Source organism: Panthera uncia, chromosome B1 (assembly GCF_023721935.1).
Source record: "Panthera uncia isolate 11264 chromosome B1, Puncia_PCG_1.0, whole genome shotgun sequence".
In the NCBI taxonomy this organism is placed as follows: domain Eukaryota; kingdom Metazoa; phylum Chordata; class Mammalia; order Carnivora; family Felidae; genus Panthera; species Panthera uncia.
The window spans coordinates 174,141,844-174,161,988 of record NC_064811.1 but is presented as its reverse complement, the minus strand read 5'-3'; the positions used below and the strand labels follow the sequence as shown (position 1 = coordinate 174,161,988).

The window sequence follows — 20,145 nt, the reverse complement described above, 5'->3', positions numbered from 1 at the left end:
CTCCCTCCCTCCCTCCCTCCCTGCCGCTCATGGGGTTCTCTTTCTCTCTGCTGTCACTCGCTTGCACCCTCTCTCTCTCAAAAAAATTTTTAAAAAATGATAAAATTATCAAGACAACTTTAAGGTTGTTTTATAAAGGAGACAAAAGAATTTGTTAATTTGGATGGATATTGTAGCATTAAAGACCAATGGAAGAACTGAGGAACAGTTCAAGATTTAGCAATTAATTTTGCTCCATTTTTTTTTTAGATTACACTAGATGTACTGGCTGATATGGGTCATGAGGAGTTGAAAGAAATAGGCATCAATGCATATGGACACCGCCATAAATTAATCAAAGGAGTAGAAAGACTCTTAGGTGGACAACAAGGTAAGCTATTCGGAAACAAAACAGTAAAATCTCAGAAGGAACAAGTAAGTTGTCAGGGCTGGCATCTGAGCTCAGGTGGTCTGAACCCAGAGCGCATGCACTCAGCTCGTATAGCGCCTCCTGCCTGCCCCATCTTAGTTATGGACATGGCTCTCCCCCTCGCTGCTCTAGCTAGCCGTCTACTCGTTCTCTCCTCTCCCCTCTCACTTTATACCCTCAACATCTCTGGAATCTACACTTCTGTCTGCTTCCCACTGCTGTCTAATCTAGTACAGGTCACCTAATCCTGGCCACCGTCAGCTGTCTCCTTGACTGTCACAACCGCCTTCCAGCTTATCTCCGACCCTCACCTTTGTCTCCCCTCCAGTACCTGCCCTGCATGTACTCAGAAGACTCTTTTCAAAATGTGTGATCAGATCACTCCATTGCTTAAGACCTTTCAGCAGAATCCTGTTGCTCTTAGGATAAAATCAGACGTTCGTAACATGGCTTTTCATAATCTGACCTTTCTCTCTGACCTCGTCCTGAACCTTTCTCCCCACTCACAGTTGTCAGCTCAGCCTTTTTCCTCCCACCATACTTTGCTGTTACAAGCCTCCTATCTTTCCCCTTTGTCGACCCCCATTTTTATCATTTTTCTATTTGTTAAAAGCGCTTTTACAATAGGAAAGTAAAGGGAGAAAAGGGAAAAACTTGAATTAGCCACTCTGCAGCCAATAAAATTGCAAGAGCAACATGAAACTAAGTGTTAGCAGGTTTTGAACTTAAGTCTCGCTTATTTCTCTGCATTAAATTAAGCATAATGAAATGAACAAGAATAATGTATTTTAAACTGATTATAAGTGACCATCTCAAGCCATCTCACAGAGTTATTACAGGATAATTCGTACATTTTAGACCTGACTAGATTGTGATCACAGTGTGTTTCTCTTTGGTATCAGAGATAGCTTCATGTATGTTTATGAATGAATTCAGTTCAACAAAAAATTGTTGAGCCCTGGCTGGAGAACTCTGTAAGAACAGATAAAGTTGATCCCCAAACACATCTCCATTACTGCTCTTGTCTTTGGATGTACTGTTCAATATAACCTTATATATTAGGTTTGAATTGCAAATAATTGAGACTTGTTCCAAAATGTCAATTATTTATGACAGAGTTTTCCCTAAAATTGAGGCTGAGGAGTGTGGACTTGAACGTATTCATTTTTCTTTCCTACAGGCACCAACCCTTATCTGACTTTTCACTGTGTTAATCAGGGAACTATTTTGCTGGATCTTGCTCCAGAGGATAAGGAATATCAGTCAGTAGAAGAAGAGGTAATGTACATCAAAATTTTTCATTCTCTTCCTGAAATCTGTGGTTAAGCCTGTTTTTCCAGTAGAGCTAAGTTGGTCTTATAGTGATTTATGATCACTCACCTGTCTGTTTTCCCTTAGCCATTATGGTGACATATCGCCCGATTCAGCTAGGACTCGCGATTAGGACTATGCCACAGTGTTTGCACATCTTAATAAGCCTAGGGTTTCCAGTAGGGGGGCCAGAGGTGTCTTTTCATCCTAGAGGCTTTCCTGAAGCTATACAAGAGCCCTACTAGAACTGTTTTCTTCCAGTGTTAAAATGCCACCTAAGAATGATAGGGAGTGAGAATCTTGCCTCACGAATAGCAAAGATCCTCTTGTTTTCACTTTCATGCAAAGTTATAAAATGTGATTATAAATCAGTACACCTAATGTTCGTGGGTGCTTATGAAATCTGCCTCATACCTCGAGTCACCTTTTATCTCTTCTGTCACTGTGTGAAAGCACCGTGGTGAGGCTGATGGATGCCCCTCTTGCTTGACAGATGCCATAGAGATTCCGCCTCTACCGCTGGCTCATGCCTCATTTCTTACACCTAATAGACACAGTGCCAGTGGGATTGTCACAGTAAAGAAGCTGCCTAACCAATTCCGTTATTTTGCAGAGAAAGGCATGCCTTCGTATTTTTCTCTGTTTATTTTCTGCCTTTTAATCGGTGCTCACATTATTCTCATCCCAGGAAGTTCAGGACCATTATTACCTCAGGTGGTCTTTCAGCTCATGCCTGGCCAGTCTGTCAGGAGAGCATCAGATCTTCTAGCAGCTCAGTGCCTGATCCTTCTTTTACTGGTCGCAAATTTGGATCGTACTGTCAAAAATGTGAAGAATACCTTCACAGATAGAGCAGTGAGATGGAGAATTAACTCTTTGGAGTCAATTCTGTGAGGAACTTGGGTCTTCCAAACGTGTTACTTTTCCATCATTCTTTTGAATTTGGAGCGTGGGAGAAGAGCAAGGACTGCACCGAAGAAGGTTACTCCCCCCGGGCAGACGTCATCCAGCTTCGCCCAGTCTGTGCAGATGCACTTTGAGATCCCAGATTAAAGAGAGAATACGGGGTATCTCACCTAGGGAACAAAAACTTACTAATTTTTAAGAATCACATTTGTTTGATGAGTTTAATGAGTATTCATCGAATGTGAGGAGTTGAAGTTTGACTTAACCCCGGTGTGGCTTCTCCTCAGTCCCATAAAATAGCAATGGAGATGGCTTAGTGTGATGTTTTATTTCTGTGTTTCCCCACAGTGCTGACAGGAAAAGCTTTTAAAGCTTTTTTTTTATTAGGAAAAAAGAAAATGTAGAGGTTTAATATCTCTATTTCTGACTTATTTTCTCATCAGAAATACTCATCCACTAGACTTTGTTGAACAATTTACAGTGAACTCCCATTTATTTCTTAGTGCTGAGTCTGAGACTCATCAGTAAAACAATATAACATAAGGTGAATGTTGAAAACAACAGAGGAATGTCTTTAGAATTAGATACTGGCATCTTTTCAGAAAGTTATTTTATTTTGTTCTATAGATGCAAAGTACGATTCGAGAACACAGAGATGGTGGTAATGCTGGTGGCATCTTCAACAGATACAATGTCATTCGAGTAAGTTTTTAAAATTTCAGGGTGAAAATTAGATTGCAAGGTGTGCCTGAAATCAAATATAGAAAATGACAATTTTTTTCTAAGCATCCTGCTTTTAAACTGCCAAGATAATCGGGTCATCTGTTGCCTGACAGTCAGGTGTTACCTTCCTCTGACCCCTCAAGACCATACTTCGCTAGAAACAGAGACTGGGTGGAAAGAGGAAAGCTACAGACTGGAGTCTAGATCTGCTGCCGTTGCTGGTACAGAGGCAGTGAGGAGACCTGGCCCACCCACATATTTCGACTGTAGCTGACAGTGATTTTTATCACCACCTCAGAGCAGTGTCCAGAGCCCGGATTTTCAGTCTGAGTCAGCGCTTGTATCAGAATGCATATATCTCTTCGTCTCAGTATCTCGATCAATAATATAGGATAGATGTGCTTTTTTCAAGGGAGTGTCCTAAAGACGAGTAGAATCTGTTGAGCACGGGCTTATCCCTTTTGAGTTACACCAGCGCACGTCAGAATTCCCTGGAAAGATTTTCGAAGAAGGTAGATGTGCAGGCCCCTGTACCCTAAAACTCGGCAAGCCTGGGCGGAGTCTAGGAATAACTCTGTTTTTTCTTTAATTCTTTGGGTGATTTTGAGGCACAGCCAGGTCTAGTGCAGAGTAACAAAAGCCAGAGCTGAAAATTATGTCACTAAAAGCCAGAATGTTAACTTAGTCATGCTACCTGGCAACTTTATCATTTTCAGGTAATGTTTTCAGCAAACAAAAATTGAACCTTCCTAAAAGAAAACATACTTTTCGTTTTAAATTATAAACTGCCACTTGACATTCTTTGCACTCATTTGCTTCTTTCTTCCTCATCCTTAAAGATTCAAAAAGTTGTCAACAAGAAGTTGAGGGAACGATTCTGTCACAGACAAAAGGAAGTGTCTGAGGAGAATCACAACCATCACAATGAGCGCATGCTATTTCACGGTGAGCGTCAGGCCCGCCATTATCTCTCTGGGCTTTTTTGCGAATTCCGATGTCATTGACCGTATCAGTGTTGTTAAAAATGGCTGGTTTTGAGTTTTTGTTTTAATTCTGCGTTACCGGTTTTATAATGCATTGCGTGTTAGTACGGGCTTTCCAAGGCATGCAGAGTGAAAATAACTTCACGGAAATTGTTTTAGAACTCATATTGCAAGTTGAGCCATCTAGATGACAAAATATTTTTATTATAGTTTAGCATAATTGCTTCAGCTTATCTGATTATCTGTTTTTGTGTAAAGTAAGGTTGCGTGTAAAATCTATATTTTTAAAGCCGCATTGTACTTTGGTATCTAAAATCTCCTGCCATCTGCAGAATCCATATTACATCTTGCTTGGTGAACACCGTAGGTCCCTGCTAAGATTCTAGTACAAGATAATAATTTATGTAAGGTAGACCATCTTACAACTTCATTTGTGCATCACTAATTACTTAATATTAACGTGCCAAGTGCAAAATAGTTTGCAGCTAATTGAGACTCCAGACAGGTACTCAAAAACTGATCTTTCTGTGTTTGTATTTTTAGGTTCTCCTTTCATTAATGCCATTATTCATAAAGGGTTTGATGAGCGACATGCATACATAGGAGGAATGTTTGGTGCCGGGATTTATTTTGCTGAAAACTCCTCCAAAAGCAACCAGTATGTTTATGGAATTGGCGGAGGAACAGGCTGTCCCACGCACAAAGATCGCTCGTGTTATATATGTCACAGGTGAACACCTTGGGTCTCGTATAGTGGTTGCTATCCTCAGGTCACGAACCGGATTAGTTTCTCAGGCTCTGCTGAAGTCACAGGTTATCCTCAGTGTTGATAATGGATCACACGGATTCGGGGTTGGATAGGAATAGCTGATCAGCCTGTGTCCTAAGAAGAGAAACAACAGCACAGCTAACAGCGGGGCTGGGAAAAACCAGGTATCTGCCAACCAGTCATAGGTTATGATGAAGCTCCCTCCAGCTGGACTTGTTCCCTGAGCGTCACTTGCTGAGGTTCAGATTCAGAACAAGAAAAGGTTGAGAATTTTATCTGTCGAAGAACCTTGAGCATTAGACACATTTGAACTAAGACACAACTTCTATAAACAAGTTGAATCTTCAGTTTCCTTTCTTATGTTGTAGCAGTGTTTAAGGCAGGATATATAGTCAGCCTTGAGAAGTCTAATTGCAGAATATTAACTTTGGATTTAATAGTAAACAAACGAATATTAGCTTTTTAAATAGAATTTTAAAACTCAAAGTCAAGAGAATAATAGTACACTGTCTCTGAAGTCAGTGAAAAAAATGCCATTCTCTTCCCTGCCATTGGAAAAAATACAAATTATACATCACAGAGGTTGCCGTTGATTGCATTTTTCTTTAACCAGATGGAAAGCCAGGTTAGTTAGAGATCTTATAATTCAGAGGAAAGCTCAAAAAGACCCAGATAGCCTTGAAATACATAGAGTTTTTTACTTTAAAACTTCCTGCCCTCCATTACTTTATGAAAAAATGATAGCCGTCAGCAGTTCTAGGATGGATCCGGTATGTCCAGAAAAAAACCGTCTTTCTATTAAAGCCGCCACGGTTAATAATACACAGAAATTCCCAGGGATACGTAACATGCAAAAACTCTCTGCTGCTGCAAACCTATCCTAAATAAACAATAAAAATGAGCCTAGATGAGCAGTTGCCCATGACAACTAGACACATAGGTTTATGTCTTAGCCAGGATTTCCTAGAAAACAGAGCCTGAAGCAAAAGCTGACGTACTAACACTTTCTTGGCAAGTGCAATACCAGGGAGGCAGGAACGAGGGCACACGAGGAAGTGAGGTGGAGAAGGAGGCAGAGCAAAGACCGTGAGATGCATCAGTGAGTTGGCCTGTTTCATAACGAGCGCAGGTGGTCGCTGAGTCCGTGAGACGTCTTCAGAGAGGCTGTGTGAACTCCTGCATCTCAGAATAGGACATCATGGGAAGATACAGAGGAATTTGTCTGCTGGCCCTTGTCTGGCACTGTCACTAGTTGCCCCACGGGACATCGCTATCCCTGTGTCTGGGGCTGTTGCGTCTGCAGAATGCGGCACAGCACGCAAAGCTGGCGAGTGAGCAAGCAGAAGCCAGTACCCTCCACCTGTCCGTCTGCAGCCCACCGCTTCGTGGGCCGGTCCTGCGTTTTCTCCTGCCTCCACAGCTCCGGGGAAGTCCGGGGCAGGAAGCAGAAGCCAGGAGGCGGGGGCCTGTCAGGTCAAGCTCTGCGTGACCTAAGCACTGAGAATAGCCATGGCAGTGGGCGGGCAAGGTCCAGTGACCCCCAAGTGCTGCCATAATGTGAAATGGGGCTCAAACATCTCCCTCTAATACAGAGCCAAACCTTTTCCTCTGGGACCTGCGGGAGATGCAGCCGGTACTGAGCCAGCACCCCGCAGGGTCATCAGTAACATCATGCTGAAAAAGCAAACCCAGGCAGGACCCAGTTAGACTGGGTCTGGCACAGTTTGGGCTCAAAATAGTATCTCTGGTTGGTTATAATGCAGAGATCATACTGTGTAACTAAAAACAAACCATTTGACTGAATACTGTTTTACACATTTAACAGTGTGACCAGTCTCACTGACTGAAGTGTTGATAGTGTATATTAAAGGTTCGCAAATGTTTATTTTAAAGGGCCACGTAATAAATACTTGTGGCTTCACGGGCCATATGATCCCTGTCACAGTGACTCCCCTCTGCCCTTATACTGCAAAAGCAGCCACAGATGACATGTAAATAAATGTGCAGCTGTGTTCCAATAAAACTTTATTTACAAAAACAGGTGGCCGACTAGATTTAGCCCATAGGCCGTAGCGTCTCAACCCCTAGTTTATATAGTACACCTTCTTCCCAGTCAGCCTTTCGTGTTCTCTGTAGTATTTAACATCTACCCCAATTGGTGTTTCTCCCAAGTAGGAGGATTCCTAGCCGTACATTTAAGCTAAGTAGTTTTGTATATGATCCACTTTTATTATTATTTATTTCATCCTTGTTTTTACTTCTTCATAATGAGTAAACCCAGCCTTAATTTCAGATGCATCTGCCCTCTGTTTATTTGCTTCAGTTTCCTCCTTTTCATCCTCTTAGAACTCAGTTTTTGCTAGTATTTCTCTTGTCCCGCTAGTCAAAACTCACCAGGGATTAGCTGTCATTGGTTGTGTAACTAACTATTGAGCCCGCTGACTGTTTATAGTAAATCAGTTATCACCTCCCATCCCATTCCTACTTATATTTGAAAGTGACATTTTAAACTAGCTTGCCTTGTGTGAAATAGTTTTTATAAAATCAACAAATATAACAATTTTATCACTCTAAGATTGAGTGCCTCCTTCAAAGCATCACTTTCCTTTCTTTCCTTTTCTTCTTTAGACAAATGCTTTTCTGTAGAGTGACCCTTGGCAAATCCTTTCTGCAATTCAGCACCATGAAAATGGCTCATGCCCCTCCAGGACATCACTCAGTGATCGGGAGACCAAGTGTGAACGGGCTGGCATATGCTGAATATGTCATCTACAGAGGTGAACAGGTATGGTATTCGTTAGATAAGCATAACTGAGCCGCTAAAATGTTGGTGCGAGGAGAACTAAGACCAGCTTCTGTTTAGAGAATTTTCCTTTTTTTTAAAAAAAAAAAAAATATTGTATTTATTTTAGAATTTTTACTACCTTTTTTTTAATTTGGGGGGGGGGGGGGGCGGTCAGAGAAAGAGGGAGAGAGAGAATTCCAAACAAGCCTCACACTCACGCTCAGCGCAGAGCACTACACGGGGCTCGATCCCACCACCATGAGATCGTGACTCGAGCTGAAGCCAAGAGTCAGACACTTAACCGACTGAGTCACCCAGGTGCCCCTAAAGAATTTTCCTGATGGATGTCCTTGCCATAGGCTGGTCACAGGAGTTGAATCTCTATATTTCTGATCATGGCACTTAACATAGGACAATAGTTTTGTGAGTTGTAAAGCTACATTAAATTCTGCCGACTGCCTGAGGCTCCAAAGTAAAATTGTCAACAAAGCAGGAAAACTTCCTGTCATTTTTCAACCAAGTCCCTAACTCTCACAGTACTGCTAAATGCCTACCGATTTGTCTAAAAACAAAGATCAGTTTGTCTGAACTTCATTGAATTCCAAGTGGATACCTTAACTACTCTGATGGAGAAGAGGAAAAACAAAATGGAGAAAGGAGAAATTAAGTACAAGTAACATATGAGAACAGTATTATATGCCATCAGTCGTGGGCCACAAATCCTGAACTCCATTTAGTAGACATGTTGATTGTGGGGATATGGGCAAAGCAATGAAACGCCTTTAGGTGCATTGTAGGATTGAACAAATGAGTAAATGTGTTGATGTTTGATTTGGGACCTGGGATTCTCATGGTGGAAGAAGGGACATAAAAAATGCAATAGGGGGGATGGTAAGAATGACTCTGTAGAGATGGACTGAAATTGGAGGTATCGATAGGAACTCATTATTTCTAATGTATGTATGTGCACTGGTAAATCCATGTTATGTGTCGGTATATGGGTAAGAGTATATGTAAGCGTATATGAGCATATATTCACATATATTTCTTAGCACTGTCTGCTGAAAACAAGAAAACCTCAATAGCAGTGAACATACTCAGACCTAGACCTTGGTCTCTAATACCATTCCCCACTTAAAGGAACCCGGCGTCTCTGGAGAAGCAGCTAATTCCAGGGCTGAAGCAGAATAGGAACAAGTGAGCCTGGACCATCCTGTTATGCCAGAAAGGAATGAAGTGGTGAGGGCATGTCACAAGGACACAGGGCCAGCATGAAGGGGCTCCCACTGGCCAAATCTGGAACAGTTGGAATACCAAAATAAGTACAGTAATAAATTTTAAGCCACTGGGAAAAATAGGAATTCATGACTCTATACTGATAACAAATAGGTAAGTAAATAAATGAAGGGGCAAAGAAGGTTTTGCTTACAGTAGAAAGCCAAGGGCAGATGAGGACATGTGGAGGGAGGATTTGGAAAGTCATCATCCTGAGACCACTGTGGCAAGAATCATAAGTGGATGCTAAATCCAGGAGATAATTTTGATAAGAAAAATGATATTTGCATGGTGTTCTTATTAACTACAAAGGAGAAGCAAACAGTAATGATACATTGGAGAAAGGGGGCCAGCACCTTGACCAGATGACCGAAATTAACATCACTAATGAGGGACAGACAGAAATAGAGTGGGCCTCCAGATATATTCTGAGAAGGGCACATCCTCTATGCAGTATTCTAGCCTAGAATGCATAACCCTGGTCTAATCAAAATGAGGAATGTTCTAATAAAAAAAATATGGGAATGGAGCACCTGGGTGGCCCTTTCAGTTAACTGTCCAACTCTTGATTTTGGCTCACATCATGATCTCACAGTATGGAAGACTGAGCCCCACATTAGGCTCTGTGTGCTGATAGCACGCAGCCTGCTTGGGATTCTCTCCCTCTGTCTATGCCCCGCCCCTGCTCATGGTGTATGCTCTCTGTCTCAAAATAAAGAAAGTTTCTATTAAAATGTGGGAAGATTAGATTCTTTAGAAATGTAAATATGATAAAAGAGAAAGGCTTTAGAAACTTTCCAGATTAGGGGCGCCTGGGTGGCTCAAAGGTTCAACTTTGACTCAGGTCATGATCTCACAGTTCGTGGATTCAGGCCCCCCTGTCGGGCTCTGTGCTGACAGCTCAGAGCCTGGAGCCTGCTTCGGATTCTGTGTCTCCCTCTCTCTCTGCTCCTCCCCTGCTCACGCTCTGTCTCTCTCTCTTTCTCTCAAAAATAAATAAACACTTAAAAAAATTTTTTTTAATAAAAAAAAAACTTTCCAGATTAAATGAAACCCAAGAGATAGGACAACTAACTTAAGGTCTTTCCCCCAAGTTGGATCTGGTATTGGAAGAGAAACAGCATCATTAAATCCACTGATGGGGTGCCTAGATGGCTCGGTTGGTTCAGCATGTGACTCTTGATCTCTCGGCTCAGGTCAGGATCTCACAGTTCTTGAGTTTGAGCCCTGTGTTGGTCTCTGCATTGATGGTGCAGAGCCTGCTTGGGATTCTCTCTCTCCCTCCCTCTCTCTCTCTGCCCCTCCCCCACTCTATCACACTCTCTCAAAAATAAACTTTTTAAAAAATCAACCAAGACCATTGGAATATGAAGGGTAGGTATTAAAGTATTAGCATAAAATTATACTGTTGATCCTGTGCTTCTGTAAGAGAGTATCCCTATTCTTAGGAAATAAATACTGGCATATTTAGGGGTGAAGAACTATGATGATATATAGAACTTACTCTCAAATGGCTCAAAAAAAATATGGGTGTGTGTGTCTGTCTCCCTAGTACATATAGAGGTTGGGGAGAGTGTACATGACAAGGCAAAGGGGTAAATAAAAGCTTATTTTATGGATATGGGTAATGCGTGTACAGGTGTTTTGGTGACATTTTAATTTTTTCAATTTAATATGTAAGTTTGCATTTGTTTCCAAATAAAAAGTTTAAAAACTGCCAAAGAACAAATTTGTCAAAATTTTCTGTGTAAATCAGAGAGGAAAATACTTTCACTTTGATCCAGTAATTCCACTTCTAGAAATTTGTATTCAATATAATCAATGATGACCACCACCAAAAAAAACAAGCCCACAAAACCATATAAGGATGTTCATCACTGTCTTGATTACCATAATGAAAAATTTAAATTGCCTAAATATTCAACAAGGAGAATGATTAAATAGGTGTTAGTATATTTATATGCCTGTGAGTTTAAAAAAATACATTTACGTGATTTATGTTAAATGGAGTCAACCCCAAAACTTAAGGGTATTGAGATTATAGGTGATTTCAGTGGTCTTCACCATACACTTTTCAAGAAAGTTACCTATTGTAAAAATAATGTATTTCATATTTGGGTGTAAAGAAATAATAAGGGCTACTTCAAAAATAATAGGTTTACATTTCTGATATTTGCTGATCAATCATCATTTCCTGAGCAATTTGGCTTGATAACTTGTTTACAATCTGTTGCTAAAAGAATTTTAGAGAATGATGTAGTCCAAGTCTATTTGAAAGAAAAAAAGTCCCTTCAACAATGAAACGCAGGTAATAGTTGTTTTATTTCAAGGCATACTTGCCCACATGGATATTGTTAAATTATTGTCTAGTAATTGAGTCATTTTCCGTTTCCATTTTGGCATTTCTCCTAAAGTTTGGATGAAGTTTTCCATTGGTAACTTTATTTCATTTCTCTTTGTTATACCTTAAATCATCCTTCACCCTTAGTCCTAACACTTTCAAGAACACACAAATGTTTTATTCAGAGGGTTGATTTAAGGAGTATCATTCATCATTGGTGAGGTTGTTTCTTTCTTTAGAATTGAAAAGATATGTTCAAAATTATGCTTGGAAGAAAAGTGGTTCTGATTTTAGTATATGGCTGGACTCAAAATGTCAGGAGTATTTTTGTATGTTGTACTTTAAGCATCACATTAAATTAGACATAAAGGAGAGGTATTCTCTGGCCATTGGTTGCTACAGAGATTAGCCTTTATTTTACTGAAATGACACGAACAATGTAGTTATTTAACCTGGAAAGTAGAAAATTGTACAATAATTTATAGCATGATTTTCAAATATATAAGGTTATTCAAGAGACCATGATTCTTCTTCATCCCTGTGAAGAATAAACTGAAAGCATTTGAGTTTAGATAACAGTAGGGATCTGGGTTAAGTAATGGTTCCCGAAAGTCAGTTAGGACTTCCTGGAAGTCAGTTCCTGAAAGTCAGTTACCAAAGTGGTTGTTGAATTTTTTCTTACAGGAACTTAAAAAAAAAAAAAAAGACATTCCACGCTTTTATAACCAGCATGGATATAAAGTGACTTGACAGGAAGTAACACTCAGTGGTTGATCCTGCACCCTTCTGCTCCTGCGGTTAAATAATTCCCTTGTCTTAAATCCCTCTGGACTTGAATGTCTGTAATCAGCCTGTACACACAAACAGTGCGGTAGCCTAACCACTAGGAACCAGGGCCCTTAATCATTCATACCACTGGAGTCTTAGAATCTGCCTGACTAAAATTTACATGTGAGAGGGCTCTCCTTAAATAGTGCACCACCAAAATGTAAACACTAGCATTACCAACTCCTTTGCTTCAGCAGCTTTTCTGCAAGCAAAACGAATGTCACACAAGGTATGGTAGATACTAAATCTCACTGGAACAAAAAGAAGTAGGAGTGTGCTTCACACTCATTTTTGACACTGGGCACATGCCAGTGTGGGTTGTTTTTGAATCCTCCTTTTTCTGGGTCTGACTTACCTTCCCAAGCAAAACTGGAAGCTTCTTGACAGCAAAGGACCTTATCTCACCGCAGAGTACTTTATACATAGAGATGCTCAATACATGTATATTGGTGGTGAATAAATACTTTTCTTGACCATTTAACCATCTAGTTGGCTGGGCAGTTTGTCCATTTCTCCAGCGGTATTTGAGCTCTCCTAGAGTTTTTCGATTCCTAGAGTTTTATTCTAACTCTAGAATTAGGACACTAGCTGACCTAGCCTGTTTTAGTAACTAATTGACTAAAATATCATTTCAAGAATTAAGCAGTGTTCAAATCATAATAAAATAAGACTACAAACTTTTTAGTTATTGAAGCTTCAGACTGGAAAGTCAGGAAAGATGAAGATTGTTAATTGTGTTATTCCAACTAGAGGTACTAAGAAGATAGAAACCATTGCTGTTTTTACATCAAATCGGAGCAGACTAGAATTTTGGGAAACATATTATGAGTGATAGTGTTTCCTTACACATGTACACAGTTATAACTTTTAAAAACACATTTACATTTTTTATTCTTTTTATTCTTGCTGAGACCCCCTCAGAAGGGGTCTTTTTTTAAGTGTTTATCCTTATGTCTTTAATAAATCATGATAATGTTAATAGTGACAATTTACACATACCAGATTCTTAGTCGGCCAAACGTATTCTAAGATCTTTGCATTTAATGCTTACAAAAATCTTAGTATTATTACCGTTCCCCTGTATAGATGAGGAAAGTGGAGGCAAAGACCTGTAACAGTTTCTGCCTCCTAAAAATCAGATGTGAAATTAGAAATAATCCAGTCAGTCAATCGCATGTTTATTTCTGCATTTTAAATATTCAACAGTGCAGGTTTTTTTCTGGTTTATCCACTGTATTCTCTATGCTGCACTTTTCACCCCCACAACTTACTTAAATAACTAGAATTTTGTACCTCTTAATGCCTGTCACCTGTTTCTCCCATCCCCTCACCTCCTTCCCATCTGGCAACCACCAATTTGTTCTCTGCATTTGTGAGGCTGGGTTGGTTTGTTTGTTCATTCGTTTGTTTGTTTGTTTGTTTCAGGGTTTTTTGTTTAAGTTTTTATCTAAATGTCAATTAACATACAGCATAATATTAGTTTCAGGTGCACAGTATAGTGACTCAGCATTTCCATACAACACCCAGTGCTCATCACGACAAGTGCTCTCCTTAATCCCCATCATCTATTTCGCCCATCCCCCCACCCACTGCCCCTCTGTAACCATCTGTTCTCTATAGTTAAGGGTCTGTTTCTTGGTTTGCCTCTCTCTTTTTTTCCCTTTGCTCATTCGTTTTGTTTCTTAAGTTCCACATACGAGTGAAATCCTATGGTATCTGTCTTTCTCTGACTGACTTATTTCATTTTAGCATTATGCTCTCAAGTCCCATCCATGTCGTTGCAAATGGCAAGCTTTCATTCTTTTTTATGGCCGAGTAATATTCCATCGTGTATGCATACAACACTTCTTGTTTATCCATTCATCAGCCAGTAGACACTTGGGCTGTTTCCCTATCTTGGCTATTGTAAATAATACTGTTGTAAACATAGGGGTGCATATATCCCTTTGAATTACTGTTTTGTGTTCTTTGGATAAATACCCAGTAGTGTGATTGCTAGATCATAGCATAGTAGTTTTTTTTAATTTTTTGAGGAACCTCCGTACTGTCTTCCACAGTGCCTGCACCAGTTTGCATTCCCACCAACAGTGCATGACGGTTCCTTTTTCTCCATATCCTCGCCAACACCTGTTGTTTCTTATGTTCTTGATCCTAGCCATTCTGACAGGTACAAGGTGATATCTCATTATAGTTTTTGTTTGCATTTCCCTGATGATAAGTGATAATGAACATCTTTTCACATGTCTGTTGGCCATCTGGATGTCTCTTCTTTCGACAAATGTCTGTTCATGTCTTTTGCCTATTTTTTAAATTGGATTATTTGGTTTTTGGGTGTTGAGTTGCATGTTTTTTATGTATTTTGAATACTGACCCTTTATCAGCTATGTCATTTGCAAATATCTTCTCCCAGTCCATAGGTTGCCTTTTGGTTTATTGATTGTTTCTTCACTGTGCAGAAACTTCTTAGTCCCAGCAGTTCATTTTTGCCTTTGTTTCCCTTGCCTCAGGGGACATATCTAGAAAAAAATTGCTATGGCCAATGTCAGAAAAATTATTGCCTGTGCTCCCTTCTAAGATTTTTATGATTTCAGGTCTCACATTTAGGTCATTAATCCATTTTGAATTTTATTTTTGTGTATGGTATAAGAAAGTGGTTCAGTTTCATTTTTTTGCATGTTACTGTCTAGTTTTCCCAATACTGTTTACTGAAGAGACTACCTTTTTCCCATTGGATATTCTTTCCTGCTTTGTTGAAGATTAATTGACCATATAATTGTGGCTTTATTTCTGGGTTTTCTGATCTGTTCCACTGATTGGTATGTCTGGTTTTGTGCTGGTAGCATAGTGTTTTGGTTACTACAGCTTTGTAATATAGCTTGAAGTCTGTGATGCCTCCAGCTTTGCTTTGCTTTGCTTTTTCAAGATTGCTTTGACTATTCAGGGTCTTTTGTGGTTCCATACAAATGCTAGGATTGTTTGTTCTAGTTCTGTGAAAAATGTTGGTGATATTTTGATAGGGATTGCATTAAATGTGTAGATTGCTTTGGGTCGGATAGACATCTTAACAGTATTTTTTCTTCCTATCCATGAGCATGGAATGTCTTTCCATTTCTTTTTGTCGTCTTCAGTTTCTTTTACCAGCATTTCATAGATTTCAGAATACAGGTCTTTCACCTGTTTGGTTACAAGCTGGATTCCTAGGGATCTTATTATTTTTGGTGCAATTATAAATGGGACTGTTTTCTTAATTTCCCTTTCTGCTGCTTCATTATTGGAGTATAGAAATGCAACAGATTTCTGTACATTGATTTTGTATCCTGCAACTTTACTGAATTCATTTATCAATTCTAGCAGTTTGGGGTGGAGTCTAGGGTTTTCTAAATATAGATTAGTATAGAATGTAGCATAATATGTCATCTGCAAATAGTGGAAGTTTTACTTGTTCATTGCCAATTAGATGCCTCTGATTTCTTTGTGTTGTCTGATTGCTGTGGCTAGGACTTCCAGTACTATGTTGAATAAGTGGAAAGAGCAGATATCCTTGTCTTGTTCCTGATCGCATGGGGAAAGCTCTCAGTTTTTCCCCATTGGGGATGATATCAGCTGTGGGCTTTTCATATCTGGCCTTTTTTATGTTGCTGTATGTTCCCTCTAAACCTACTTTGTTGAGGGATTTTATCATAAATGGATGTTGTATTCTATCAAATGCTTTTTCTGCATCTATCGAATTGATTATATTGTTCCTACCCTTTCTCTTATTAGTGTGATGGATCACACTGATTGATTTGTGAATATTAATACCCTTGCAACCCAGGAATAAATCCCACTTGATTGTGGTGAATGACTTTTATAATGTATTGTTGGATTTGGTTTGCTAGCATTTTCTTGTGTTTGTTTTGTTTTGTTTTTTAGATTCCATATAAGTGAAAGCATGTGGTATTTGTCTTTCTCTGCCTGACTTACTTCACTCCGGAAATACCCTCTGAGGCCATCCATATTGTCACTAATGGCAAGATCTCATTTTTTTCAATGGCTGAGTCATATTCCATTACACACACACACACACACACACCCCACCTTCCTTATCCATTGATCTACCGATGGATGCTTAAGTTGCTTCTGTCTTGGCTACTGTAAATAATGCTGCAGTGAACATAGATGGTCATGTATCTTTTTGAAAGTCCACTTTTTTTTATCTTTTTTTTTATATTATTCCATATCTGTATACAAGTAATTTGTAAGTCAGCATTCAGCAAATTATTTTGGGGCCCCGAAACATTTACCTCACCAAAGAGTAGTAGTTTGCAGGCCCAGACCTCTCTGAAATACTGCATCCAGCTGTGTCATTATATTTAGGGTTGAAGAACTCCTATGTAGTACACATACTACAAGGGGGTTTTGCCCCCCACTCAGTTGTCTGGTGAAGGTTTGTAACAACTTCCCCTAAGAAGTACCCTTTCCATTCCAGATCCTGAGCCTTTCATTTTATGTACTGCAAGAAAAAGAGACAAAAGAGACTATATGGGGTGGAGGGCCTAAGTCTGAACCATTATGTTACCTTTCATTAGTCACCTTTTAAACATTATCTCCAAACTGTTGCCTCTACATTACTGTGACTCCACAAGCCTCATTCTTCCTGCTTCTAGTTCAGTAGGTTCTATTTGTCATTAATTAATTTGAAATTAGTTTGAAATCGGTTCAGCCAAATTACTTTTTCATTTAACAAACTTCTTAAACACATGCTGTGTGACAGCACCACGTTAGATGAGGTGAGAGAGATTATCTCCTGCCTTAGCTTTCCCATTAATGCCATGTGCATGACAGGTGAATGCAGCACTTTAAAGTACTCAAAGTAGAAATAACATTAAAACCATTCTCTCGATTATAGGGTCTAGATACGTTTATGTACAAGATACAGGTAGATCGTGTATGTTTGGAGCGGGCGGAGGGGGGGGCAGGTTTAGACACCTGTTGATTGGCTGGTCTTTGCAGGCTTTCAGTATGTATAGAATATTGATGATGATCAACAGCCTCTGAGACATCCACTTAATATCTTACCTGCCACAGGAGTGATTTGTTTTCTTCCGGTCCTTTGCAGGCCTACCCAGAGTATCTCATCACATACCAGATCATGAAGCCAGAAGCTCCTTCGCAAACCGCCACAGCCTCGGAGCAGAAGACCTAGTGAAGGCCCCCAGGGAAAAACCAGATCGGATTTAAACTTGGGACTGGATTACAGTGGATTGTTTCCAACAAAATCAATATTCCGTAAATCCCTGACAGCCTAGAAATAAGCTGTTTGTCTTTTATAAAGCATTGCTATAGTGATGAATATAGTATGAGTAACTGATAAATACTCAACTGCTACTGTTCCCTTTGAGGAAATGTTTACAGGGGCGGCCTTTTAACATATCTCAGGCTCATTTGCATTGCAATTGTCCATTTCTAAAACAAGATTGCTTTGATCTGGGCTTGGAAATGGAAAAACAAAACATACTTTCCCAAATTTCACAATTTACACACTACATTTGCTTTGTTACATATGGCACGTGTATGCAACAAATACCTATGTCAGGCTCATTTTAAATGTTTTATAAACATGCATCATTCTTTTTTTTTTCCTTTTCCTTTTTTTTTTTTTTTTTTTTTGGTATGTGTTTTTGTTTACTTTGAAAATGAGCCAGAGCCTTCTCGAGGATATTTTGCACAAAGTCACACTGACTAAAATCATTAGCAATGCAACATGAGCTTCTGGCTGAGCAAGACTTAGTTTCCTCTTTTTTTTCACTCTGATCTATTTTGTATCTGTACTTCGTATCATTGTAAATCGGGTGGGGAAGGAAAAACATCAGGTTTTAGTTTCCTTTTATGACTTGGCCAGTCTTACAAGGGAAAGGCACACAGGTCAAACTGACTTAGGAGCTCGCTAGCCCAGAAAAGTGGAAGCTGCTGTGGGCCCCTGCTCTTCCCATTCCAGCCTGCCTTCGAGGTGTTGGGAGGGGAGCTAGTGCGGAGACCTCCGAAGAGCGCAGCCGGGGAAAGGGGGGGGGGGGGGGGATGTGTGATGTGTCTCGGAGCTCAGGAAACACCACGGGACGGTGTGGGGGACCCCACTGACGCATGGGAGGAGCACGTGGTTGCAGGATACCGTGGTAGGAAAGGCTCGCAGGGCCTCCTCCAAGAAAAAGTACGTCTCTTCGCCTAATCCGGACCGCCGGAAGAGTCACCCCCGAAATTAGCTGCCTTATTTCCAAATTGAGTGGAATTATTGTACTCTATTAGAGTCACAAAAATCTTCACGGTTTCTCCAGTTCAAAAAGCTAAAGTTCACATCGTCTTTAGTAGATAGATGTGCAGGGACTTTTGTGTTTACTCCAGATTGGGGCTTATTTTGAGTGAGGTGCTTCAGATAGTTTATAGAGGTCCCTGCACTACGTTTCCGAACCGTTTCTTCAAACTTCTTAACAGACAAGGAGAACAAAAACTGAAACCAAAGCTCTTTTCGGTTATTTTTATAAATGAAGGTGGAGAAATACTATACTGTTTCTGCAGGAAGTTACTACTTTGTTTTGCATGTTTTAATCAATATTTGCCCGGTGCACATCAATGCTCGTAAAAGATTACCCATTCCAGTTTTTACACTCGCCCTTTTCACCCGAACTGAATATCGAATTGACTACGTTAACTCACTTACTTTGACACGCTGTGCATCTTCTCAGCTTTGAAGCAAAAGTAACATAAATGTGGTTAGGAAAAAAAAGAAAAGGAGAAACAGTGTGACAACAAACTTGCCGTTTCAACTTCAATTTCTGAAAACCGATTTATTTTTTAATGCAGGCTGATTAAGCTGTGACCTCATTTACTCTCCTAAAGGAAAATAAAATGGTTACATGCAAAAATTCTAGAATAGGCTCTTAAAGTATACACTTAGCTTTCTTTTTGGCTGAGTCCAGTGCTAGAACTAGGCATCGGGAACTAGTTTGAGTTTTATAGCAGAATCTTGCATGGGTCCTCAAAATGAAATCAAGAATTAGCCTCAGTTGTTGCTTCTATTGAAGTTATAGTGACCCAAGCTGGGTGTTCGTGTCTTGGCTACCTGTGTAATAGCACTAGAATTCCATACGAAGCTTCCGAGTTTAATATTTGTTAAGAAGGCTTTTTTCCTCCTTTCCTTCTTTTTTGCCGTGTGTAACAATGGGTTGAAGGAATGGCATCTGTATTGTTTTCAGTAGCTGTGAAAGTGTATAATACTTGCCTCCCCACTTAGAAATAGTTTAAACTGGTAAACACAGCTGTGATTTTTAGTTCAGTAAAAGGGTTAATATGGTATAGATCTCAAAAGCTTTATAGCTTTATTAAAAAGATAAGCCACTGCTCAACTGTGGTTATATGTTGTTTCCATCATACTAACTAGATTAATGGATGTGTTAAACTTCAGCCTTACACTTGAGAAGTCCACCTGTGGTTCAGTATCTAACCCGCCGATGTTCCGTATCTGATGTTCCGTGTGCCGAGTAAAGGTACTTGTGTAAGGAAGACATTTGCAGTGCTTCTTGTCTTGTAATGATCCAAGTGCATAGTAGTTGTCGAAAGAATGTGTATGTATTATTCATCTGCCAAGAGAATGGGTTCGTTGATATTTCACAGGAGCCAAATACATCTTTTCAAAACTTGAAAACCAAAGGTCATCATGAGTGCCCACAAGCTAGTACCAGTTGGTTACGTTTGGAACTTCCATCCACAGCAGTGTGAAAACCCCTTTGGAATATAAAAGCATGGCATTAACTTAGGCCGAAATCCATTTACTTTTTTGTA

At 39.8% G+C, this 20,145-nt stretch overlaps 1 protein-coding gene across 2 annotated transcripts in view; it reads left to right on the top strand.

The window, feature by feature from the left end:
* TNKS (tankyrase) overlaps nt 1–19,866 on the top strand; it is a 212,126-nt gene extending 192,260 nt beyond the window's left edge. For both annotated transcript variants that reach the window (XM_049632502.1, XM_049632503.1), the window contains 7 exons: nt 250–370; nt 1,590–1,687; nt 3,254–3,328; nt 4,189–4,294; nt 4,876–5,062; nt 7,730–7,886; nt 17,429–19,866. In XM_049632502.1, coding sequence (XP_049488459.1) covers nt 250–370; nt 1,590–1,687; nt 3,254–3,328; nt 4,189–4,294; nt 4,876–5,062; nt 7,730–7,886; nt 17,429–17,515 — 831 coding nt within the window. In that variant the 3' untranslated portion in view covers nt 17,516–19,866. The remainder of the gene's footprint in view (nt 1–249; nt 371–1,589; nt 1,688–3,253; nt 3,329–4,188; nt 4,295–4,875; nt 5,063–7,729; nt 7,887–17,428) is intronic.
* The last annotated feature ends 279 nt before the right edge of the window (nt 19,867–20,145 follow it).